The 25,983-nt window shown below is 41.1% G+C and overlaps 3 protein-coding genes across 5 annotated transcripts; 2 read left to right on the plus strand and 1 right to left on the minus strand.

Moving 5' to 3' along the window:
- The first annotated feature begins 1,884 nt into the window (after nucleotides 1-1,884).
- On the plus strand, nucleotides 1,885-13,210 carry LOC306939262 (cytosolic sulfotransferase 3-like). The gene is made up of 8 exons (XM_079523817.1): nucleotides 1,885-1,908; nucleotides 3,842-3,980; nucleotides 5,604-5,732; nucleotides 6,927-7,027; nucleotides 10,196-10,322; nucleotides 11,920-12,017; nucleotides 12,180-12,354; nucleotides 12,523-13,210. The coding sequence occupies exons 2-8, from the start codon at nucleotides 3,842-3,844 to the stop codon at nucleotides 12,645-12,647; spliced, it is 894 nt and encodes a 297-aa protein (XP_079379943.1). The 5' UTR covers nucleotides 1,885-1,908; the 3' UTR covers nucleotides 12,648-13,210.
- Nucleotides 1,893-24,564, plus strand: LOC306939238 (cytosolic sulfotransferase 3-like). Of its 3 annotated transcripts, none has more exons than XM_079523794.1 (8): nucleotides 1,893-1,913; nucleotides 17,882-18,020; nucleotides 18,603-18,731; nucleotides 19,525-19,625; nucleotides 20,313-20,443; nucleotides 21,455-21,578; nucleotides 21,828-22,002; nucleotides 22,839-24,564. In XM_079523794.1, exons 2-8 carry the CDS (start codon nucleotides 17,882-17,884, stop codon nucleotides 22,952-22,954), a joined length of 915 nt encoding a protein of 304 aa, XP_079379920.1. In that variant the 5' UTR covers nucleotides 1,893-1,913; the 3' UTR covers nucleotides 22,955-24,564. The 3 variants fall into 3 exon arrangements, with proteins under 3 accessions (XP_079379920.1, XP_079379919.1, XP_079379921.1); XM_079523793.1 differs by lacking the exon at nucleotides 1,893-1,913 and adding an exon at nucleotides 15,849-15,921; XM_079523795.1 differs by lacking the exon at nucleotides 1,893-1,913 and having other exon boundaries at nucleotides 17,667-18,020; nucleotides 20,313-20,439; nucleotides 21,481-21,578.
- On the minus strand, nucleotides 7,888-9,390 carry LOC306942817 (uncharacterized protein; the record flags this gene model as incomplete). Its single annotated transcript, XM_079528930.1, has 2 exons — nucleotides 7,888-8,550; nucleotides 8,842-9,390. The coding sequence occupies 2 exons, from the start codon at nucleotides 9,388-9,390 to the stop codon at nucleotides 8,122-8,124; spliced, it is 978 nt and encodes a 325-aa protein (XP_079385056.1). The 3' UTR covers nucleotides 7,888-8,121.
- Nucleotides 24,565-25,983: the final 1,419 nt, after the last annotated feature.

Genomic DNA, 25,983 nt, shown 5'->3' on the forward strand with positions numbered 1-25,983 from the left:
TGATGATATTGAATTTTATCGTGATTCTTCATGTCATGTCTATGAATTGATTGCATATAGGGCCCAAATGGAAACAAGACCGCAAGGAGTGTTTGAAATCTACTCTGCTGTTGCTGATGCCCTTCTATAAACAGCTTTTGTCCCCACACGTCTCAGAATTTGCCATTGACCACAGTAAGAGAATTCCGGTCAAATGTCCGCTAAATTTTGTTCCCGCCCATCTCATGTTTTGCCATTGGAAAATGTACGTCATATGTAAACGAGCAAATCATCTAACCAATCACAGGCATTTCTGATTTAGCCTGGCTAATAAGCCAGACTCAAATCACACACGTCGTGTGGTATTTGTAATTCGCCGGCAGGCAATTGTTTTTTCCAACGGCTGATTCGCGTCTGGCTTTAGCCAGGCTAATTCTGATTGGCCAGAATTAACCAATCGCAGGCAACATGCATTCTGATTGGCCAGTATGGGATGATGCATGATGATGTATGATAATAATGGTTAAATGATAATAACATAAATTGATGTACGATGACAAGAGCGCCCCTCATTTCACACGGGTGTGATTTTTACATTTCTGTCTAATAAACAATTCAATAAATAAATCAAAGACCATCTAGTTTTAGTAAAATGGACTTTGAGATACATGGTTACTCAGATCTTTTTTCCGTCTACACCAAATCTCTTCAGCAAAAATACCAGATCTAAATGGTAAATGGTGCATTTATATAGCGCCTTTTTATCAAAGGCACTTTACATAGATTGTGCATTACATTCACCCATTCACACACACATTCATACACCGATGGCGGCGGAAACCATGCAAGGCACCAACCAGCACATCGGGAGCACTTAATGGTTCAGTGTCTAGCTCTAGGACACTTCGACACTAACTCTGGGGGAGCCCGGATTCGAACTGGCAACCTTACAGTTACCATCCAGCCACTTTACCCCTGAGCCACCGCCGCCCTACAAGCTCAAAACGCAGGCGTTTTCATTTTTCACACATCTATACACTTAACATTTTTGTGAATGCATTGATAATATTCTAGATTTCCTCAGAACATGAAAAAGGGAATTATATATTTTGTTGCCATTCACAAAATCTTTAGTAACAATCCATTTATTCTCCCCTGGCAAAACTATTATATCGTTTTAAGTGTGTGTACTGTGTATGTGTGTGTGTGCGTGGTGCGCCCCAGCGCGTGAACGTTAAATGTCTCCACAAGCATAGTAGAATGTGACATTATGGGATCCTTTTCCTGGTGCTGACAAGATCAAATCAATGTTTTTTTGCGGTTAAAGATGATTTGGGGAGTTGGTCTTGCATTATTCAGGTTTTAGGATTAGACATCTAGGTCCCTATTCTCGTCAATGCCTTATCCCTAAACTTCTTTGCCTTTTTTTTTTATTTATTATTATTTTGAAAACCATTTTTGAATAGTTCAAATAGCCGATCTACAAGCTCACAGTCACAACGTGTGAATGTACTGTACATCGGCTAGATGAACAATTTTAAAATAGTACAAAAACTCTGAGCTGCGCTACTGAAACACCAGCAGAGGGTGCTGTTTTTATTTATGCCTTAATTAGACTCAAGTTATGCCTTAATTAGACTTTTACATTTTTTGGCTATTTTCAATGCTGTCCCAAAAACGTTTATGTCCTCACAAGTATTGTGTGTGTGTGTGTGTGTGTGTGTGTGTGTGTGTGTGTGTGTGTGTGTGTGTGTGTGTGTGTGTGTGTGTGTGTGTGTGTGTGTGTGTGTGTGTGTGTGACATAATGCAATAGGTACACGCCTACTATACGCCAGGAAATTACATAATGTCTGTAGGTCATGTTGCTGTTTATATGCTCAGTCAGCAGTGAGTTGGGACTGGCTCTGCTCTAGATCTGTTGAACCAGAGGTACAGTAAGTGACTGAGTCTTATTCTTATGACTTCACATTCACAAGACAGAGTACTGTAGTATAAACCTAATGTGTGTCTTAGATTTTAAATACATTAAAAGGTAGAAGTTCATATCTTGAACTGTATTGATTCTGTTTGTCCATACCCTACCTAATCACTAGCCGCAATTTGCAACTCTAGATTTTTTTACAATGGGATGAATCTGGAGTTGCAATACCCTCCATTGACTCCCCACTCATCATTTTGCGTTTGCGATCTGCTGGTCTTACACAACGTTAAACTCACCAACATTGCAGCTGTAGTCCAAGCTTGAATTATTCTCTTTCAATCTGCAAAGCTTGTTTTTCATAAAAATCCCCCGTAGACATGTTATGAGCTACTTTCTGTCAAGAAGAAGAAATGTTGGAGTTTGGAAGCGCTCGTTTGTATTAAGGGGTCGCGCTGCTGCCTCCTGCATTATGTGCAAATGCGAAACAGATGCATGCAGGGACGTTCAGTGACTTACGACGAGCGCTTCCAAACTCCAGCACTTAGAAAAAGAATCACTTGCACAGAATTTCTTGACAGAAAGTAGCTCATAACATGTCTACGGGGGATTTTTATGAAAAACAAGCTTTGCAGATTGAAAGAGAATAATTCAAGCTTGGACTACAGCTGCAATGTTGGTGAGTTTAACGTCGTTTAAGACCAGCAGATCGCAAACGCAAAATGATGAGTGGGGAGTCAATGGAGGGTATTGCAACTCTAGATTCATCCCATTATAAAATAATCTAGAGTTGCAAATTGCGGCTACCTAATCACCATTGATCGGCGTGTAAAGAACATGTGACAGTGTTTGTTCACACTGTAGGATAGTGTTACACACTTGGATTGAAATGATGATTTTCCAGTGTGCAGGAATTAAAGGGATTTATTTATCTGTAAACACACAGACAAAGGCACACAATAAGCAACACTGCTCACGTTGTTGCAACTCTGGTCCTAACTGATCAGTATCATATCACAAATATCACAGTCAATAAGGTGCATTCAGTTGGTATAGCCTACATGAAATAGCAGTAATACTCTTGTACTTGTAAACAGTATACAGAAACCACAAATGACTTATCTTGTATCAAAATACTCCCAATTATGAAATACATCAAATATCACATTACTATATCAATCACAAAACGTTTTCACCTTGTAAACAAAATATGTGTCTTCAGTAAACTATTATTTAAATAACTCTCAAAAACGGACTCTCTCAGCTGCATTACATTACTCTGGCCACCATAATGAAATCATCTTACACAACACACATCCACATCTCATTCATTCCAGGCTACAGATGAGCTTCTTAACCCAACCCAAAACGTCATGTTCAGTATATTAAAGTAAGCATTTCTAATGACAACTCATGTGCATTCCACACACACATTTGCTTCACAGATACTCTTCTCTGTTTATACATTCATTTAACATGTTCACTATCACATTTCTACACTTTATCTCATCGTTTCTCACCTGTAAACACACAGACAAAGGCACACAATAAGCAACACTGCTCACGTTGTTGCAACTCTGGTCCTAAATGATCAGGACCCCTGCTGTCCAAGTAGTGCCTTGCACAGAGTGTTTAGCTGCCCAAACGATTGCCTGTCCAAAAATGAGCATCACTCATTCATTGTAGTGCAAACCAGGAATGATACTGTTTCACAGCTTCAGTAAATGTATAATCATGCAAAATTGCTCAACCACAGTTCACAGTATAATGTAACCAACTAATTAAATGAAATGAAACACAATCATGTATTGGAACAATCAAATGAAATAATATGATGGGGGTATTCCCGTTGGCTGTATTAATCATGTACTTCAGAATCCCAATATAATCATGTATCTCACAATAGCATATTGAATATTTACCATGTGAATATAACTCTTACAGATGGAGGAACCACCTCGACCAACACTATTTGACTTTCATGGAGTCTCCATGATCAAGTATTTCACTGACAACTGGGACAATTTGCAGAACTTCAAAGCCAGACCAGATGACATCCTTATAGCTACTTATCCAAAAGCAGGTGATGTGTTTGAATATGGGGTGAAAAAGGATCAAAAAGTGGTATGATTGTTTTGATTGTTTGTTCAGTAACAGCAGGGTAGTCTGGCTTGGGACTGTTCTACATCCGAGCATAGACATGGTAACGCCCGCCTGCCTCTGATTGGACTACCGACACTGCCGGCCTTACCAGAGTTTCCTCTGAGGTGGAAGAGGAAGATACATGCTGGATAGTCTGCCGTGAGGTTACTCATGGTGGGAAATAAATAATTAATACAAGTACAAGAGAATGACAACTTGGCACGCGCGACAGTAACTTTTATTTTTGTAGAAGAGGCAAACTAATATTGTTTATGCCGTTGGCCTGTTTATGTGTAAACTTGAAACATTATTGTACTGTAAAAAGGTCTCTTTTCCCTTGATCTTTATCTTTTTTAGTATAACAGTATTAGTTTACTATAATTAGATTAATACACGATAATCAACACTAACACTTTTCATGCGAGTGCAGGAAAAGAAGAGTAGCATAGCTCTAATGAAGGCATTAGGCTTTTGGTTGGATATACACCTTCATTTTAAATTTCATATTGACTCCTTGTGCAAAAAGCTTAAATTCACTCTGGGCTTCTTCTACACATTGAAGGCCTGTTTTGCCTGTTCAGCTCGCAAAATCGTCATTGGTCTCTTTTTGTCCCAGTTGGGCTAAGGTGATGCCATTTATAGGTTTGCGTGCTCCTCCACCCTAGCCAAACTGGATCCCCTGTACCATGCTGCACTGAGATTCATAACTAACTCACCTTTCAGAACGCATCACTGTTTGTTGTATGCTGCAGTTGGTTGGTTCTCATTGACATCCCGCAGGCTGCATCATTGGTATATTTTCATTTATAAAGCCATTCTTGGTGATTTGCCCCATTACATTTCCACCAAATTTAATTTGGTAAAAAATGGTCTAAATCTCAGATCAAATGCCTGGCTACGGTGTGTAGCCTAGTGTCAGCCTTCAAATCTGAGGGGGGTAAAAAGTGTCTTGCTTTCTTTGGCCCCTGGTCGTGGAATGATCTGCAAACCAGACTAAAATTGGCCTCAAAAGTTCCTTTGAGAAGTTTCAAAAGAGTAATCTTAAATATACAGTGCAACACCTGCACATGTTCGGATGTGTAGGCTACTAGCCTTTGTAATTTTGTTTCTGCCTCTTGGCCAGTTCACACTTGTAAAAGAGACTCCGTCTCAATGTGTTTTTTACTGGTTAAATAAAGGTTAAATAACTCTAGAGAGAGTACAAACTCTCAGTTACAAATGGAAGATTGTACTTGCTGCAATGCACAGTATACATGATTGACACATGTAAAATGTCTTCAACGTTTTTCAGGCCAATGATCCTGGAGAGAGATGAAGCAGGAAGGAACCCCCCTCACAACATATTGTATAAACTTGTGTTGGAGATTAAACTTTTTCATAGATTTCATAGCTATGCTCTGCCTCTTTTACACCAACTCCCCAAAAATATAGCCAAGCTTGTAGATCTGCTATTTTCGGATTTGACGGGCCCCCAATGGTTACTCTGAGGACCCCCCTTGGGGTCACGGTTGCGGACACCCTGTTGAAGGTGCCTGTTGTAAATGTTAGATATTTTGACTTCCAGGAACCACATGGGTCTCTTACATCCTTGACCTTCTGTATTTTGGACAGACGTCTCCACAACACCAGACGTCCAAACCTCTTCATGAGAGAGTGCCCTTCCTGGAGAGCATTATGCCTCCACACCCTACAGGTTGGAACAAAAGATCATCTTCACAGATGGTTACAATAAAGGTCTTTCAAGAAGCTTTTAATACCAACTTGGTACAATTGTCAAATATTTATGCATAAGAAAGAGGGAAATTCCAATTCGAAGTGCTCTTCAGAGTGTGGGCACTGGGGGAATATTATTTTGCGGGGTCGCGACCTGAAAGGTTTGGACATATTATAGACAGCGACGCATGCTTTCTTCAAAAATACATTCATTAAAGCAGGGGTTCTCAACCCGTGGGTCGCGACCCCTCAGGGTTTTTCTTTGCAACTGAATGGCTGGAAAAAGGAAATGAAGAGTTTACATATAGTACACATAGTACATGCATACACCTTCCCTAATGTATATCTGGTTTCAGTATTTATTTATAGTGTATTGTCTCTATTATTAAGGTTATTGTAGCAGTCAATTTATTTTGGGGGTCGGGGCGGGGGTCCCGAGACATTGCCAAAGCATTTCCGGGGGTCCCCGGCCAAAAACGTTGAGAACCCCTGCATTAAAGGACAACCAATGTTGATGTTTTAGGTTATTAGAGAAAGTAAAAGGTGAGTGTTAAAATGTTTTAATTTTCTGCTTTCTTTTGTTTTAACGATTTTTGCTGTTTTTGACAGGCATTCGAACAAGTGGCTAAATATGTAATATATTGTTTTTACAAAATGTTACAACCATTTCTTTATTATTATTTACTATAGTCCTACTAGACCCCACGAAATTACATCTGGCCACAAAAGATCACGGAATATACTGAATGTGAAGGGGGAGCTGGTGACAAACATATATTGAGCCTACGACACAGTAGGCAGCCCCCTAGGTTCCAGTTGTTCATTCAGACACACGGAAAACAACTACACGGGCCAGATGTAATTTCCTGGAGTCTAGTAGGGCTTTAGTAAATAATAAATAAATCACTGTAAAGGTTTGTACAAAAAATAAATACATATTTAGCCACTTGTTCGAAATTACAGAAATTGCTGTATTCATACACGGTATATAGTATAACTCTAGGCACAGTGATTTCTATTAACTTATTTTCAAAAATATATGTTGTACACTTTTTCATGTATATTTCAACTCCATGATCCCCATAATGTACTGTATGCAGAGTGCCAAGTTTGTGCCATGTTTGTCTATTTTTGTATTTTGAAATGTCCAATTGTCTGCTTGTGGTCTTCAAAGGAACAGAGCTGGCGGATAAGCTGCCAACTTCCCCTCGCCTCATCAAAACCCACCTACCAGTCCAGTTTGTGCCCAAGTCCTTCTGGGAGCAAAACTGCAGGGTCAGTATGTTTTTAATACAACACAATACTGCCTCTTCAATGTTGGTATGACTTTATACATTGTTTGCCAAATAAATACTTGCATGTGTCGCCACTTTACCCAAAATACAAGTGAATATCAAGGCAACATTATGGCATGGCATTGGCTTCAGCCGTGCCAATGCAACCCCCCCGCCCCATCACCTCAATACGATTCATACACCACCTGTCTAGACAGCACCTATTATCATAATTTCTCTAAATCAACACAGAGGTGTCACCTCCTTGGCAAGGGGAGACGAGTCTTGTCCACACAGGTGTCACCCCCATCTCTCCATGAAAGGAGTTCCCTGGATGTACAGAGCAAATGGAACTACACAAAACGAGTCTGTCCACATAGGTGTCAGTCGGGGGTGACTTGCATATGCAATTCCATTTGCTCTGTATGTGTCTCTCCCGGAAAGGAGTCCCCTGGATGTAGGTACAGAGCAAATGGAATCACATTATATGCATAACTACACCAAAACCTCAGACAAATAGCTGATCTACAAGCACACAACCCACGTTGAGCTTGAAGATCAGCTAAGCTATTGTCAAAGCTGATCTTTAATATATATATATGTAGGTAGACTAGACATTAAACACATTCAGGCCAGGAAAACTACTGCATGCAAAGCCTGCAAAAGGTTTTTACCTTGTTCACTGTACAGCACTTTGTTTGAAAGGTGCTTTATAACTGTACTTACTGTTGTAATTAACCAGACAATTTCACAAAATCTTTTACTTGTGGGCCATTTATAATGTTCCTCCCTGTAGGCATATATATATATATATATATATATATATATATAGAGAGAGAAAAATAGACATTGCATTTTAAGTGTGCAGATAAGAAACTTTTTATTTTCCACACAAGATAAAAACACTCAGGATGAACACAAGATAAAAAAGTAAATTTAAAAGAGCAGCATTGACAAATGTGCAAATTGAGCAGAAGGCAGACCTCACAACAGTACTTTTAACAGTTCACAAGATAAAAAAGTAAAATTTAAAACAAAAAGAAAGCAGGACAAATGTGCAAATTGAGGCAGACAACAGTACTTTGGTGAATGAGCTCAACGCTCAAACAGTGCACGTCTGTGCGAAAATGGAGACATTTGGTGTGGGGTGTCATATTGCCTTGCCTCGGCCGGTGTCATAGAACGTGGGGTTTGGAATGATGGCGAATGCCCCTGGGATGCATTAGGGTGGTGTGGGTGCTGCATGTACGGGGGTGAATACTCCTGGTACTGTCCATGTCCTCTCCTGCTACTGTGATGGGGTGCAGGCTGGAGTAGTTGCTTCATCAGGGCAAAGCCATCCTGCATCGTCGTGGTAATGCTGGACATGTTTGTGTTAATCTGCAGAAAGCTCTCTGTCGTTTGTCTGGCTGTGTCGTGCATTAGCTCCAACATCTTCTTTTTGATTTGAAGCTCTTCCTGGGCAGCATGCTCTGCTGGAAGTTTTCTCTTCAAGCGGTCAGTTTTGTGGCTATTCAGCTTTGCCTTGAATAAAAAAGCAAAATCATGTTATTAAAAAATACAAGGTCAAACCAGAGGTAGTGGTGTGCACTGCAACACAAATTCTGGTGCTCTTCCAGGGCAGAGGGGGGGGGGGCATGCATGTTGCAAAAATGACACAAAAAGTGGCCAGTGGTTCTGCCATACATTCTACTTTTCAAAAGGATCACATCACAGTAGTTGGGCCTCTCTCAAATTATTGAATGACTGTTATTACAACAATTAAAGTCACCAGATTATATAGAAAGTCTGCTACGCTTGAAATCATGAACCTACCTGGAGCAAATCTCTGCGGTGTTTTACAACGGCGGCGGCAGTTGGCTCACTTTCGCTGGCTGGGCTGGGTGGCTCTGGAATATCAGACGAATCCAAAGTCGGAGATGAGGAAGAAGATGATGAATGTTCGGGGCTCTCCTGGCTCAACAGGGTCGCACTCTCGATGCCAGAGTCAAGGGACTGCGTGGCAGCCGACCTACACCAGATCTCAGAGCATATATCGCAAAATTTGTCAACCACAGGTCCTGCGCCACTCATATTGCCGGCGTCCACCGATGCCCTGTATTTGGTGCGGGTCATGCTCTTGAGCTTGGCGATCAGCTGTACCTTCGTTATGGCGTTAGCGTCGTGAGGGAAATTCTTGGAACCCTGCTTTGGATACTGCTCGATGAATTCTTTATATATATCACCGTACTTGCTGGCGCTTGTCTCCCAGTCTAAATTCTCCTGCAGATGGGCCGTCTTGTAGTCCAGCGTGCACTGGAGAAGAAGTTTTGCCTCGTCGTCAGTCCATGTTAGGGTCGCTCTAGTTGTCTTAGCAGCAGCCATCGTTGTTTGTTTACGTTGGAAGAGTAGTAAAGTTATGATGCTTCTCTTCTTCTCCTATTCCTTTTATGGTGCGTTTCCTTTTCCGGCTGGCTGTACATTGTCAATGCGCATGCTCCGTATCTTCTCCATTATTCTTCTCTCTTTTTTGGGTGGCCATCTACAGGCCGGCCATGTGTACTACAACGTTCTATTGAAAACGAAGCAGTTTACCGGTCTCGTGTAGACATCGTACATAATTAACATAACCGCAATGTAGGCGCAGGAATGTTTTATATCGTTCACAAACTTGCGCGGGGAACAGCCCGCGACGTCCTTTTGTAGCAAGGACGTCCACGCCCACTTCCGGTAGATAGTGGTGTCATTTAACATTAGGCATTACCACTTTTTTTCTCTGGAGAATCTAAGTACATTTCCTAATGTTAAAATGTCAAAGACCGATAATAATATGAAGAAAACACAATGGTATAACAACTCAAATAAGTAGAATAAACCTTACCTTTACAAAACGGTAGTTTGTGGCTTGTGAAAATACCTCTTTTAACATGGAAGCCTATGGACCGCAAACAAAATAACACCACTATCAACAAAAGGGGGCGTAAAAAGGGGGCGGGGAAATGCTGTGAGATAGGCCCAAAGTGCTTGTCAGGGTGGGGGATCCCCAGTTCAAATATGGCTAGTTTTTGTGGGGGTAGCGGACTGAAAAGTTTGGGAACACTTGTCCTTAACTACAACGTGTGTGTGTGTGTGTGTGTGTGTGTGTGTGTGTGTGTGTGTGTGTGTATACACTTTCTTTCTCTTTGTACAGGTGGTCTATGTGGCTCGGAATGCCAAAGACAATGCAGTGTCCTTTTATCACTTCGACTGTATGAACAAGCTGCAGCCAGAGCCAGGAGACTGGGACAGCTTTCTGAACAGATTCATGGAGGGAAAGAGTGAGTGCCATGAAATGAAGTACCTGAATGTCTAACAGAGGTGATCAGGTGTGATTGTCGGGACTGCATGATTTCCGACAGAAGGGCAGTGATGAGCGGTACGCACCGCTCCAATGACTGGCCGCGTATGTCCATTGTCTGTCTGTCCGTTTGGGGTATGAACCGCTGGGTGGGTGACCTACCTTCAAGTGGCACTGTTGAGCTTCACACTGTGCACTAACTATTAAAATAGTACAGAACAGTACAGGAGTACAGTTCTCTGTACAGAACACTGTACGGTACAGTACAGACTACAGTACAGTAACTACCACAATACAAGTATAGTTCGATAGTGAGATAAAGCAAGAGAGTTAAGGTTGAGATGGTTTGGACACATGCTGAGGATCGAGGGTTACATTGTGAGAAGGATGCTGCAGATGGAACTAGCTGCCAGGAAAGAGAACAGGAAAGGCCAAAGAGGAGGTTCATGGGTACAGTGGGTGGATGGGAGGGAAATGAGGGGTGTCTATATCTATGTATCACAAATGTATATGTACATGTATATGAACAAGGACCCCACATGGGAGGGGACATTTTTTTTAAAAAACCCAATAAAAAGATAGTAAAAAAAAAGAAAGAAGAAAACCAGAACGAAACAGATGATCCGCTGTGGAGACCCCGATGGGAAGTAGCTGAAAGAAGAAAGTGTAACAGAGTGTCTGTGTGGGTGTATATTCTACCAAAGCTTTGTTTAGTTATCCATATGTGTTGTCATAATCTCTTCTTTCAGTGGTGTTTGGATCTTGGTATGATTAGTTCTCCATAATGTGTTGCGCTCTCTTGTTTCAGTGGTGTTTAATTGGATCTTGGTATGATTAGTTCAGTCGGATAACTCACAAATAGATTTAACCAATATTTATTATAGAATGAGAATACAAGTGTGCATATAATATTTTATCTTGGCGTTCGGCTCTGCTACATTTTTCTCCCTGCTCGGCACAATTAAACTACCATCATTAAACATTAAGAGCAGGGAGATGGATATACAATAACAACCCCCCATGGGGAACAGAAATAACAGAGCCCACCGGTGGTGCTGGGGTGGTGGTGGGAGCAAACATCACATAACAACCAGGAACCATATGCAGAAGGAAGACAGGAAGAAGCATGCAGTCTAGGGCCCTTTTTGAAACTAGCTCCTCGCCACTCACCCGTGACCCTACACACTTCCACTCGGTTTGAGCATAAATAACCGAGACGCAATGCAATGCAAGTGGATGGGAGGGGGATTCCGGTGCCGTCTCTATTATTTATATATCTAAGCTCAAACCGAGTGGAAGTGTGTAGGGCGAGTGGCGAGGAGCTAGTTTCAAAAAGGGGGGCAGGTGAGCTTAAATACCCCGCCCAATTGGTCAGCTCACTGCCACATCAGCGAATGACATGTGGGTCTTGCACACACTGAATACACCCATGTAGTAATGCAGGCATGCAGCATATCAACCCCTTGAGTATGTATGTGCCCTTGAGCACGTACAGAATGAAACCCCTCGAGTATATCTGACTGACTCCGCAAGCTACGTATCATTTATCCATAATGTGTTTTGCTCTCTTGTTTCAGTGGTGTTTGGATCTTGGTATGATCACGTCAACGGCTGGTGGGAGAAGCAACAGACTCACTCTAAACTCCACTACATGTTCTATGAAGATCTGGTTGAGGTGAGTGAGTTAGTGAGTGCTTGTTTTCTGACATATAAGTCAATCATCCAACATGTAAACAACTGTAATAATAACTACAGGTGTTTATAACCTACAGAATAGTCTTAATAATGCAATTTGTTGAATATGTTTATTATTTTTATTGCCTGTTTGTGTCGACAGGATACTGGAGCACAGATAGACAGGCTGTGCTCCTTCCTGGGTTTGTCTCCATCGGCTGAAGAGAAGGAGAGAATCACCACAGGCTCTCAGTTTGACAACATGAAGAAGGATAAAATGGCTAACTACTCTACTTTCCCACTTATGGATTTTACTGTATCCCCCTTCATGAGGAAAGGTACAGTGATTCCTCCCCTACTCTTTGATGCAGATTTAGATTGTGTCAAAGCTCTAGACACAGACACAGGATCTGACACGAATTTTGACCTGATGGTCAAGATTCAATTCATTTTGTATTTATTTATTTTTTGACAGTGACAATGTGTTTGTGTCTGTGATTCTGCAGGAAAGGTTGGTGACTGGAAGAACCACTTCACTGAGGCCCAGAGTCAACACTTTGATGAAGACTACAAGACGAAGAAGATGATGAAGAATCCCACTCTGACTCTACGATTCCGTACTGAACTTTAGGTATTTGGCTGCAGGTTGTGCAACAACGGTGGCTTAATCTACCTGTATGATCCAGTGCTACCATTACTAATACTGGCTTATTTCAAGGCATTTACCCATGGTGTATTGTAACTGCATGTGACCATGACTGACTGACAACCCTTGGACTGAATCTGTGAGACTGTGACGATAGACGTATCATAAATGACTTGATAATCTATGGTTCAATACAAACACTGAGGAATTATTGATTTGAACAAACAAACACAAGGACTTGTTGTTGGAGCCGAGGAAGAATGATTTCAAAGTCTGTGCTCAACTTCAATCACAGTAATGGTGAAAACCACAATCCATGCCTAAAGTCTTGGCTTAGTTATGACATGGACCTGAATTTGAACAGCCACGTTTAATATCATTCTCTTGTTACAGTACCTCAAATGAATAGTTCAGCCAAAACATGATATTTTCTATCAATTTCACACCCCATGAAGGCCTGGAATTCATCAAGATGTTTTAGTTTTTGTTGCATTCCTGAGTCAATAATTTGATGGCCAAAGAAATCTCCACTACTGACCACTGTGACCAGCCACCCGGTCACCAAATTATTGGCTCAGGAATGTGCCGAAAAACAAAACAAAACAATCCCTTTAACAATAATATCAAGGACTCGGCAGAATTTGGACAAATGTATGTGTGTCCATGCATTCATCTTCAGTAGACCTAAAGGACCACTTCACCACCACCACCTATCTTCAGGTCCTCATGTTCATGATAAAATACCACCATTGTTTTCTGCTTTTCATCGTTAGGCAGATTTTTCTTTTTTTAAACAAGACTTCCATATTTGCATTGCAACTTTTCAGGAATAGAAAGCCTGCAGTTTCTATTGGCTTCGATTCCCCATTGATGATGTCACTGGTGGACGGGTCTCTGAACTGCCCACAGCCCTACTCTGTCTATGAGACACAGACTGAACTGCCCACAGCCCTACTCTGTCTATGAGACACAGACTGAGTAGGAAAACAGCCCTACTCTGTCTATAAGACACAGACTGAGTAGGAAAACAAGAATTAATCACATAATGATATAATGTCAGGTGAAAGAAGCGCTGTCTCTGTTGTGTTCTGCCCCCCCCATATTAGTATGATTATTATTTTATAGTAACGTGTATGTTTGTGTCACAATCTCGCACTTCGGCTTCGCGGCCGTTTTCGTGCGCTCTCTCCGTTGTGTTAGGCCTAGTAACAGAAATCTGTTCTGATTAAAATTATTATTATTTTTCCCCTCCTGTCCGGGGGGGGGGGGGGGGGGGGGGGACGACTTCCCTCAGCCATGGACATACATTAGGATATTTGCTATTGTGATATGGCATAAGTGTTATCTTTTATGCACCACACTTTTTTTTATCCATTTTGTTTTAGCTCATTTTCTATTCTCTCTTGACTATTCTCTGTTTTTAATTGTAATTAAATTCCAATGTGTTAATTTTGCACTTTGTCTCTTAATGGTCTTAATGTTTTGTGTAAGGTGTTTTGAAATGCTTAGACCAGAGGTTCTCAAACATCTTTGGCTTAGGTCACCCATATAAATAAGTAAGTCATTTACTTACTTATGAATAACATTTTCATCCACGGCATCACCTGAATTCTGAATTACATTGTTACTTTATAGCACCTTTTGTCATATAGAGGTTATGCGCATGTATAAATCGAGGGGAGAAGTGAATTTAACTTTGTTTAACGTCTGTTGATGCAATCAGATTTTTTTCTGTCTGGATGGGCTGTCAAGGCCAGAAAGTATTTTTTGCCACTCGGTAGGCGGATGGATGGATGGGTTGTTACACCGTCCTCTTAGCCATGTTTTTGCTTAGCTTGTCTTGTCTTAAAGTTGAAAAGAGTAGCTATGATATGGAAGCCTCACGTGAAAGCTGCAATAAGCTAACCTAGGATTACCTCGGTGTAGACATTTCTACCACTGAGCTAAGACAGAACACCCACGTGCGTAGGGGAGATATTGCGTTTTGTGTTGCAGGCACTACGACTTCTCAACCAAAATGGTAAATGAATGGTGGTCCTACCGTCCTATACCCGCCTAACTTCTGGGTATGTATGCGCATACCCTCTATTTATGTATAAATCCTCCAAAGGTAGGCTACAGCTACAGTATGTCGCGAAGTAAACTGGAGGATATTTTGTTTCCATTCGAACAGAAAATAAATGTTATACTTGGATTAAACTTGGCTTAAACCCCGGCCTTCCTTTTCTTGGGGCGAACAGATCTACAAGCTCACAATACAGATCTACAAGCTCACAATTTGCGTCTGAGCTCCAGAAAATTATGACTGGGGGTGCTATGAGGGGGCTGGCTATTTAGAGCGAGGGCTAATGAATTTTGGTTTACATAGTAGTCAGTCAATGGGTCATACAGGATAAGGGGGGGGGGCTAAGCCTCCACCAGAGGCCCTCCCCTGCCCTGGAGCCATCCCTGCTTGTAGATCGGCTATTTTTGGTGAAGAGACTTGGGGCCCTATTTTCGCTACACCTTTTCCATAACTTCTTTGCTTTTTTGCTTTTCGCTTTTTTTTACTATTTTGAAGCCGATCTACATCGAGATCGGCTTTGAACTACTCAAAAATGTTTTTCAAAATAGCAAAAAATAAATAAGAAGTAAATAAGAAGTTTAGGAATAAGGGCACTGATGAAAACAGGTCCCCAGATCTGTACTGTAGGCTGAATAAGAACGCACGTACAGAAGCAAGTACAGTTTAACTCGGATCCCTTTTATGAAGTATATAGAGGTATTGTGTCAAGGCACTCTAGGGTGCCATGGTACCCTTTTTGAGAAGCTCTGGCCTAGTCATTGAAATGTGCTACACAAATAAAGCCCCTGAACCAAGGAGAAGCTTGTGCGCTGTCCAGTGCTCTGTGGTGAATGTTAAGTGGATCCAGTCATTTGGTTAGGGGTCTGGGGGCCACCGATTAAGAATAAATTAATCCACAAAACTAGTTGTATTGTTAACCAATTTCAACTATAGTCAAACTTTCGTTCAACTTTGACCCCTCTAACACACTATTGTTTTGTGTCCACAGTATCACTACGCCAGCATCTGCACAAAAGTGTGTGTGTGTGACTGTGTGTGACTGTGTGTGACTCTCTCTCTCTGTCATAATAGTACACGCCTACTAGTCCTATCAGGAAATTACATAATGTCATTGAGGGCATGTTGTTGCTCAGTCAGCAGTGAGTTGGAGTTGCAAGACCGGCTCTGCTCTAGATCTGTTGAACCAGACATATAGTAAGTGACTGAGTATTATTCTTATGACTTCATTAACACGACGAGAGTATATAAAAGTGTGTATGTTAGATTTTAAATGAATTACTAGGTAGAACTTCATATCCCAAGAAATGACCAAAGCATGCAATTGCACATACTGTATATAGTGTGGTAAATTATCCTCCTTATATATTGTTCTTAAAGGAGTTGTTCACCCTTGCACACCCCATGAATCCTTTAATTCATGGAGTTGTTGTCGCATTACTGAGCCAATAATAATGAAAACGTCTCGATGAATTCAAGGCTTTATGGGATGTGTAATTGATTTTTTTAAAAGATAACTTGAGGGCTACACTGGGCTTTTTGTGGAATGTGAGAGTTACACAATACCTCCCCCCGGGCCCAGGCATGTGGTTCCTGTCAGATCACATACACAGTAGGGAGATTGGGATAACATCGAAAAGGGGAAGGACCCGTCCCTGAGGTTCCGTGAGGAAAGGAAAACAATCCTCAACACATTCCAAATAGAGGAAATAAGAGAGGAAAACTGTTTTGAAATGCTCCCGCTTAACACAGGCTATGCTGTCAGATTCTTCATTGTTTCTGCACTATATGTATAATAATTATGGTCCTGAAACATATGGCAGCAAAAGGTATACAAAAGTCAAAGATCATTTTGTGCACATTACATTCTGGGACCTTACCTTTTAGCTTATAGAAACGGTACATTCATTATACTCTTGAAGAGGGTAGAAATTGGATAGAAATTGAAAATGAAATCCATCTTCCATCCCAATGCACCTGATTGGCACCTGTGGCAGTTCACCCTTCCACTGACTAATTCAGAAATGGGTCTCATGGTCGCAGCTTATGTATTTCCTGACATAGCAGCGGTTTAAACCTGCACCTCTTCCACTACAGTGAATGGTAGAGCGGTTTAAACCCACACCTCTTCCACTACAGTGAATGGTAGAGCGGTTTAAACCCACACCTCTTCCACTACAGTGAATGGTAGAGCGGTTTAAACCCACACCTCTTACACTACAGTGAATGGTAGAGCGGTTTAAACCCACACCTCTTACACTACAGTGAATGGTAGAGCGACTGATGTTAGTCTGCCTCAAATGTTACTCTTTTACCTGCTGTACTTTATACCTCATACTTTAAATGCTTAATATGAGGTATAAAGTACAGCATCCTTGTGTTCATAAAACAGAAAAAATGGGTATTGGGTAAGACTGACGTTATGTATCTTTCAGGACATTTCACTGCTTCGTCTCAACCATCTCCACCAACCATTACCATTGCTCTGGTCTCAGCCACTGCGGTGGATATTTTGGCATCTTTGTAATGTTAGTGTTAGTAAAAAGCAGGTAAAGAGTAACGTTTGAGGCAGACTAACATCAGTCACTCTACCATTCACTGTAGTGGAAGAGGTGCAGGTTTAAACCGCAGCTATGTCTGCTCCACCTACAGGAAATACGTAAGCGGCGACCATGAGACTGAATTCATCTATACATTAACAACCTGTAATAAGTTTCCTATTTTTTCCCATAACCTATAACAGGATGTTAATTATTCTTTATGTTGCAGAGAATGACTTTTGTTTGACTTTATATATATATTGTTTGATGATTATTGTTTAATTGACTCCAGTGTAAGGAGCATACCAACTGTTCAATTTAGTTTTGGTACGGCCCAGTGGGAGGGGCTTAGCCTATTTAAGTAGGGCAGTGCAGAGCCATCTAATAGAAGAGTTACAATATTGAGGGGGCAGAAACCGCAACATGCGCAACACGCCAAGGGGTCAACAAAATGTGCCAAAAAGTGCCAAGCCAACCCTCATAATTACTATTTTCTCTGCATGCACACGCACACGCACAGTCCCTAGTAGGCCCGCCTGACTACAGGGGCTGAGACAACTTTTACTGTACATTATGTTGGTTTGTCTACTGTGAGCTCAAAATACAAACTCTTACAGATGGAGAAACCACCTCGACCAATACTGTTTGACTTCCACGGAGTCTCCATGATCGACATATTCACGTCCAACTGGGACAATCTGCAGAACTTCAAGGCCAGACCAGATGACATCCTGATAGCTACTTATCCAAAAGCAGGTGACGTGTTTGTGAATATGAGGTGAAAAGGGTGTCATTGTTTTGAGTGTATTTGAGTCAAGGGAGCCTTCTCTGCGTCTGTGTCACTGTCATAGTTGAAATGTTATACAATAATAACATAGTGTCATGGGTCTTTTGTAGATCGTGCAAGTGCATTAACGGTGAGGAAAGCAGCTATCATCCTTCACATAATACATTTTTTGTGTAAAATGTGGAGCCATTTTGAGCTTGCGTGTGCTGTGAGACCCATAGCAAAGCTGACTTGAACTCCATGCATGGAGCTTGATTTCCATCACTCCCAACTGCACTTGTCCAGTAGGCTACGTAGCCTGAGTTCTGTTTCCTGATTGCATCAAATGAAACGTGTATTTTATGTTTGCTATCACTGAGCTGGAGAGACGGGGATACCTCTGCTACTTTAAATAAATAGACATCATTTAACCGAGGGAGACAGTGTACACAAACGGAAGATTGTAGGCTACTCTGCTGTCCAGCATGTTAATGAATGAACTTTGTGTAAGCTATATTATTATGACTGACACATGTGACACATATACTGTATGTTGTGTATTGTATTTCCAGGAACCACATGGGTCTCTTACATCCTTGACCTTCTGCATTTTGGACAGACGTCTCCAGAACGGCAGACGTCCAAACCTATTCATGAGAGAGTGCCTTTCCTGGAGATCAACGTGTCTCCGTTTGCTCCAGGTTGGAACAAAATATCACTCATTTTCAATATATATATATATATATATATATTCATAGATATACACACACATATTTTTGTATTATTTTTGTGATGTGAGCTTGTAGATTGTTTTCCTTGCGTTTCTGCTACCTGCTACTTTTGCCTCATACAAAAAGATTAAGATTAAGTGCACCTACAGTACATAGGACCACAATTTTGGAAAAAAGTTTTGGTGTTTTATCCTTTTAGCACCTCTGTGCTGTTTGCATTTGTCTAATCAATCAATCAATCAATCAATCAATCAATCAATCAATCAATCCACTCACTGTATTGTATTATTATATGTACAGTATGATCATTAACTGGTCTTCTACTTCATGGGTTTTCAACCGGTGGTCCGCGGAGGTAGTGCAGGTGGTCCTTTAAAAAAAAAAAAAGAAAAATAAATAAAGAAAAAAACAATTACCGGTATCAATATTGGCCATCATCTTCAGTTTAAAAGTACTTTATTTATAAATCACATAAAGCGTTTCATACAACCAACCAAATGTAGCCTAGTTATTAACAGCTTGAACAAAAGCCAGGTGTAGTAGGCCTATTTGATAGTGCAGTGCAGAAACATCATTGCCTTGATGCATAACAAGCATCAACAGGCATCACAGCTGAATACATATGTATATTTCAGCTACATTTTAGCTTTAGCCCCTCAAAATATGTGCTGCCATATATAGTACACTGTATAGAGAGTGCCAAAATTATGTTTCTCGAGTTTTGTATTTTGAAATGTGCGTTTTCTGCTTGTGGTCTTCAAAGGAACAGAGCTGGCAGATACGCTGCCAACTTCCCCTCGCCTCATCAAAACCCATCTGCCAGTCCAGTTTGTGCCCAAGTCCTTCTGGGAGCAAAACTGCAGGGTCAGTATGTTTTTAATACAACTCAATACTGCCTCTTCAAAGTTTGTCAGATACTTGCATGTGTCATTATATTATCATCACTTTACCCACATACAGCTCAAGTGGAGTTAGGTTTTTGACCATTAATGTGGAGGTGATTGTTTTGCACGCACGCACGCACGCACGCACGCACGCACGCACGCACGCACGCACGCACGCACGCACGCACGCACGCACGCACGCACGCACGCACACACACACACACACACACACACACACACACACACACACACACACACACACACACACACACACACACACACACACACACACACACACACACACACACACACACACACACACACACACACAGCATGCGTATTGTAGCGGCTATAGGCACCGCTCAAAAACCTGAGTTGGAGTTAGGAGGTTTGACTGACAGCTTGAGGATCCAATGGAGTTAGGAGGTTCAGTCTTAAGTGCTTTTTAATACTTATCATTGGTCCAATATCTGTAAAACCCACACAGACGAAGAAGAAGGGTGTTTAATAGCACTGATAAATTAGTGGTTTGCACCCGACAGCGACGATATGTACATGCAGTAACATCACTGTTGAATGCTCAATGTTTCATTTCAGTTCAAACGGCAAACCTATACCTCCAACTGCTAAACTACAATGTGTATAAACTTTGTTTCTCTCTGTATAGATGGTCTATGTAGCTCGGAATGCTAAAGACAATGCAGTGTCCTTTTATCACTTCGACCGTATGAACATGGTCGAGCCAGAGCCAGGAAACTGGGACAGCTTCCTGAAGAGATTCATGGAGGGAAAGAGTGAGTGAGTGCCATTTTGATTGATTGAAATATGTATTAACAGTTTGCAGAATTACAGTACATTTCAAGCACAAACTCAATACAAAGGCTGTTAACTGTGAGTGGACGACCCAATTAAGCATTACACTTGATGAAATAAAGTACCTGAATGTGAGAGGGTCGACAGTCTGTGATTATATTTTGTAACAGTCTGGTATACCAGTAGGAGTGAGAGGGATGATTAATAAGGCGGTAGCCATGCTCCACAGCTTGGAAACTATAGGGTGACCAGATGTATCCCTTTGCGTGGGACAGTCCCTCATTTCCAAGACTTTTCAGGCGTCCCACAAATTGAAACCCTGTCCCACATTATGACTGCCAGGCATTAGTGTTCAAATGCCCTAATAGTTGGCTTTCTGTTATAAAGCTCATTGTCTCTTATTTCCCTGCAAGATGTGTTTGTAAGTCTGTTAAAACATGAGAAATATCTCCTGTGCTACAGTACCAAGTCGGCCATACCACCCATGACCAAAATTAGCATTTTAAAACTAATTGTGAGACGCCAGAGGGGTTTAATAACAAAATGATAGGTAGTATATATGCTCAAATATGACATCATGGCATTTAGTAGCAATTTAGGTAATGCATTGCTAACCCCATTCCGTTCCGATACTTCTGTCCCTAAAATGAACAGTTTGGATCTGGTCACCCTATTGGAAATGGTGGCACTGACGAAAAGACAGTGGTGGAAGAAAGATTAGAGAACGCCACGATTCTTATTAGGAATGGCAAGGCAGGACAAGTCAAGATCAGAAATGACTACAATAGAGAGTCAGCCCAGGTTAGAAGGTTTGGGCAAATTGGGCATAAAGCAAAGAGAGGCGAGATTGAGATGGTTTGGACATGTGCAGATGAGGGGTACGTTGTGAGAAGGATGCTGCAGATGGAACCAACTGTCAGGTAAGAGGAGAAGAGGTAGGCCAAGTCCCGACCCACTGTAGTCTATGTGGGTGTATTCTACTCTAGCTTTGTTTAGTTATCCATGTTGTGTTCTCGTTTCAGTGGTGTTTGGATCTTGGTATGATCACGTCAACGGCTGGTGGGAGAAGCAACAGATTCACTCTAAACTCCACTACATGTTCTATGAAGATCTGGTTGAGGTGAGTGAGTGAATGATAATTACAGATGTTTAATTATAACCTACTGTATAGGAGTAAGAATCTGCACAGAGCACCTTCAAGCACGTTATGCACACTAGGACCAACAGACAAACTGGCCATTGTTTCAGCCTCTCCCAAATTCCATTCCATCTCACAGTTCTAGTTACACACTCCACTCAACAGTGCCATGCCCATTCCACACCTCACCTGTGGTCAATATTATTATTATTGCCTGTTTGTTCTCGACAGGATACTGGAGCACAGATAGACAGGCTGTGCTCCTTCCTGGGTTTGTCTCCATCGGCTGAAGAGAAGGAGAGAATCACCACAGGCTCTCAGTTTGACAACATGAAGAAGGATAAAATGGCCAACTACTCTACTGTTACAATTATGGATTTTAACATATCGCCCTTCATGAGGAAAGGTACAGCGATTCATCCCACTTATGACAAACCTTTCTTATGGTAATCTGTGCTCGAAATGTAAATGTCCATGCATCGTTTGTTTGTTTGTTTGATGGTTTGGTCATTCATTCATTCATTCATTCATTCATTCATTCATTCATTCATTCATTCAACTTATTTAAAATTCTGATCATTGAGGCAGATCAATGTAATTTACACTGATGCACATATAAATAACATAAAAACAACAATGAAAGACATGATATGTTGACAATGACATCAATCAGTTAACAGTCCTAAAATGGCCAACAAAACAAAAATACTGTACATCTCATGGATGCACCTGGGACGTATCCTCAGTGATGTATCCCAAGGTCATCTGGGTTTTGGGTCTCCCAACATCATACCAATCACTCAGGTGACCCAGCCGGGGTGATCAAGTCCCGACTTACGTCCCAGTAGCTACCCTCGATCAGTCCCATTAGATGCTAGTATGATCTGCAAGAGGTTCCAAGAACCAGGTGCGCCGATGCTGAAAGCAGTCTTTCCCAGTTCAGATTTGGCATGAGTAACCGAAAGGACTAGGGATGATTTGAACAATATTTGTTGAAATCATGCCCTGTGGATTCAGCTTATAGGCTACTGTATGTATCATGTTGGGTGGTAACCTCCACATTCTCCACACACTCCATATTCTTTTTTATTTTAAAGATCAACACACTTATCTCTTTTCAGATATCCCCCCCCCCCTGCTTATACTGTAGGGACACAGTTTAACCGATGAAACATATTAGATCTTGTGAAAATGAACAGGTTTGGACATGGTTTCTATATGTTTGTGTCTGTGATTCCGCAGGAAAGGTTGGCGACTGGAAGAACCACTTCACTGAGGCCCAGAATCAACACTTTGATGAAGACTACAAGACGAAGATGATGAAGAATCCCACGCTACGATTCCGTACTGAACTTTAGAGGCTTCGGCGTGGGTGCAGGTTGTGCAACAATAGTGGCTTAATGGTAATCCTTCTGTATGTATATACTATAATACTACCTGGCTTATTTCAAGGTGTTTTTGTGTGGCCAAAAATGCAAAGCTGTATTGTAACTGCATGTGACCATGACAACCGTTGGACTGAATCTGTGATGATAGACGTATCATAAATGACTTGGACTATAGTCTATGGTCCAATACAAACACGGAGGAATTGATTTGACAAACACAAGCTGTTTTGATTTCAAAGTCGGTGCTCAGCATCAATCACAGTAATGGTGAAAACCACAATGCACACCTGAAGTCTTGGTGTAGTCATGGATTCAGAGAATTTGAACAGCCTAGTTTAATATCATTACATGGTCATCCTTCTGTTACCTTAAAGGAATAGATAGTTCACCCAAAACATGACTTATTTTCTATCAATTACACACCCCATCCATAAAGCCTTCATGGAGATGTTTTTGTTTTTTGTCGCATTCATGAACCAATAGGAGACCCCCACTGACCAGCCACCCGCTCATCAAATTATTGGCTCAGGAATTTGACAAAACATTTAAATCTCCATGAATTCAAGGCTACATGGGATGAGTAATTGATGTAGAATATAGATAGAAAATACAAAGTTATTTGGATGAACTATACTCCTTTAACAATATATCAAGGACAGTCCTTGATAAGGCAGTAGGATTTGGATAAATGTGTGTCCATGCATTCATTTTCAGTAGACTTTATGGTGTCTTTACAGCCGGTCTTACACATAATAATGATCAGAACGAAGCTGCTATAATCCCGACAGTCCTTTCCAATACCATGTGAATTCAGGATATAGGCATGGGAACTTCTAAGATATTTCAAATTAGAGGGCTTATATTTAAAACTATTTGACACTACGCTACTAACTAACTACAACTGTAGAACCACCAAGCCAACATCATTAATCATCCCAAAAAAAGCTCTCTGCACCTAGCAGACCAGCTTGAATAAAAGCTCTGCCCTGATTTGCCAACCTCATTCAAAGTAGTTACTGACACTTTTCTATAATTTAAAGACAAGTAGTTACTGACTGATTCCGTGGGTTTTGGGGGATTTACACAGCCAAACACCCCTACAAGGTTCTCCTGCCCCCTGGTGGGCTGGTTATGCAGCCCTGCGTATTGTATCACTCCTGTTCTCAGAATGTTACACTGGCTCCCTGACTGAAATAATTCATTTAAAAAAATCAATATTTAAATATATTTTTATATAATAGGCCATGTTTTTATAAAGCATTTAACAATGGATGATGTGTAAGGGCAAAATGCATGCCTGATCTTGTATGCACCATATACTGTATCTGGCACAAATTCTCATAACTGCAGGTTTGCTGCAACTCTGTTCTTAACAAAACTGAGTTTTGCCACCTTTTTACTATAGTTTTTATTTCATCTTGTTTTCTATTCTCTTAACAAATATCTGTTTTTAATTGTAATTAAATTCCAATGTCATTTTTTATAGTGTGTTAACTTTGCACTTTGTCTTTTAATGTGTTGTGTAAAGTATTTTGTATTGCCTTATTGCTAAATACAGTAATAAACACCCTCAACCAGTGGTGGAAAAAGTACTCAGTGCACAAACATTTGTTTTACCCAAGTAAAAGTATCAATACCACAATGAAGAAATAATCCTGTACAAGTAAAAGTCTGGTGTTCAAAATTTACTCGAGTAAGAGTACAAAAGTAGTGGCATCAAAATATACTAAAAGTACCAATTTCACAAGTTTGTCATGTATGGCAGATTGTGGTATATAACACAACACGCACGCTCACTCACTCACTCACTCAATGCTCTCTCTCTCTCTCTCTCTCTTCTACAGCCCTATTAAAGGTACTTCCATATAAAAGGTGAACTTTGCATCATGACTTTTTGGGGGTTCTGATGTTTACATGACACTACATTGCTGGTCCTTTATAAGGTTGTAATTAACATACAATACCTGCTCAATACTAAAAGACCACAGTGTACGTACAGTATGGTGTCTAGCATCAAGCCTATATCTCCCTCTAGTGTTTACAAGATGAAAGGCAAAAACATAAAGACTTCTCTGGTATCCGGGGTGGATACCAGGCCAGGGGTGCTTGTATTTCGTCTCCCTGCTCTGCTAGAGATCATGTCAAAGGTCAAAGGTCATGTCTCGCCTAGACAGGGTCTGACACGAAGATTCAATTCATCCGCTGTGCAAGCAGGCCGGCTCTATTACCTCAATGGTAAAATTGTCAGCAATTGCGCAGGAAACCGGGTTCGTTCAAATCTGGCCCGGGGTAGAAAAGTAAAGCAATAGAGCTCAAAGTTCCAGCTGAGAGGCCGCCCTGCATGGTGATCAGGCCTTCATTGTTCTTAATTGTCTGATGGAAAATGTTTGCCTTCCGCCACATCTCTCCATGTTCCTACTTAGTTTAAACAAACACAGCTACAACAACACCACAATGTGACTATAAATTATGACTAAAGATTAGATAAATATTTACAGTTGGATATATTTGCATGAATGTGATATATGGTTACTGCATGGGCATGTCCATTTAATTAACTTGTTTTCTCACCCTTCCACTGTAGTGTTCAACTGCTAGCGTGTGCGTGTGTGCGTGTGTTTGTGTTAATTTTTGTGAAAAAGTTGCATTTTTTGGGGTATGTTTTTTAAAATAATTAAAAAACGAAATGTACCATATAGGGCCACGACCCACAAATGGTGCTCTACTCTGCTCTAGTGTAGGCTACTAGTATTGCCTACTTCAAGTTCTCACGCTCTACTGATTGTTTACACAGATCAGGTTAACAGAGGACAGAGAGGGAGGAGTTATGATTGGACCATGGAGCCCCGGACTCTCTCTTCTTTTCCCAGCGTTTTGCCCAGGTGGACCGTGGGCGGGGTTTCGAGGTTAGGTTGTTTAGGCTGTGATGGGTTGGGGACTAGGGTTAAGGTTAGAATTATTGGAAAATGTTTGTTAGGTTAGGGTTCCATTTGTACACT

Source organism: Electrona antarctica, assembly GCF_951216825.1.
Source record: "Electrona antarctica genome assembly, chromosome: 2".
Lineage (NCBI taxonomy): Eukaryota > Metazoa > Chordata > Actinopteri > Myctophiformes > Myctophidae > Electrona > Electrona antarctica.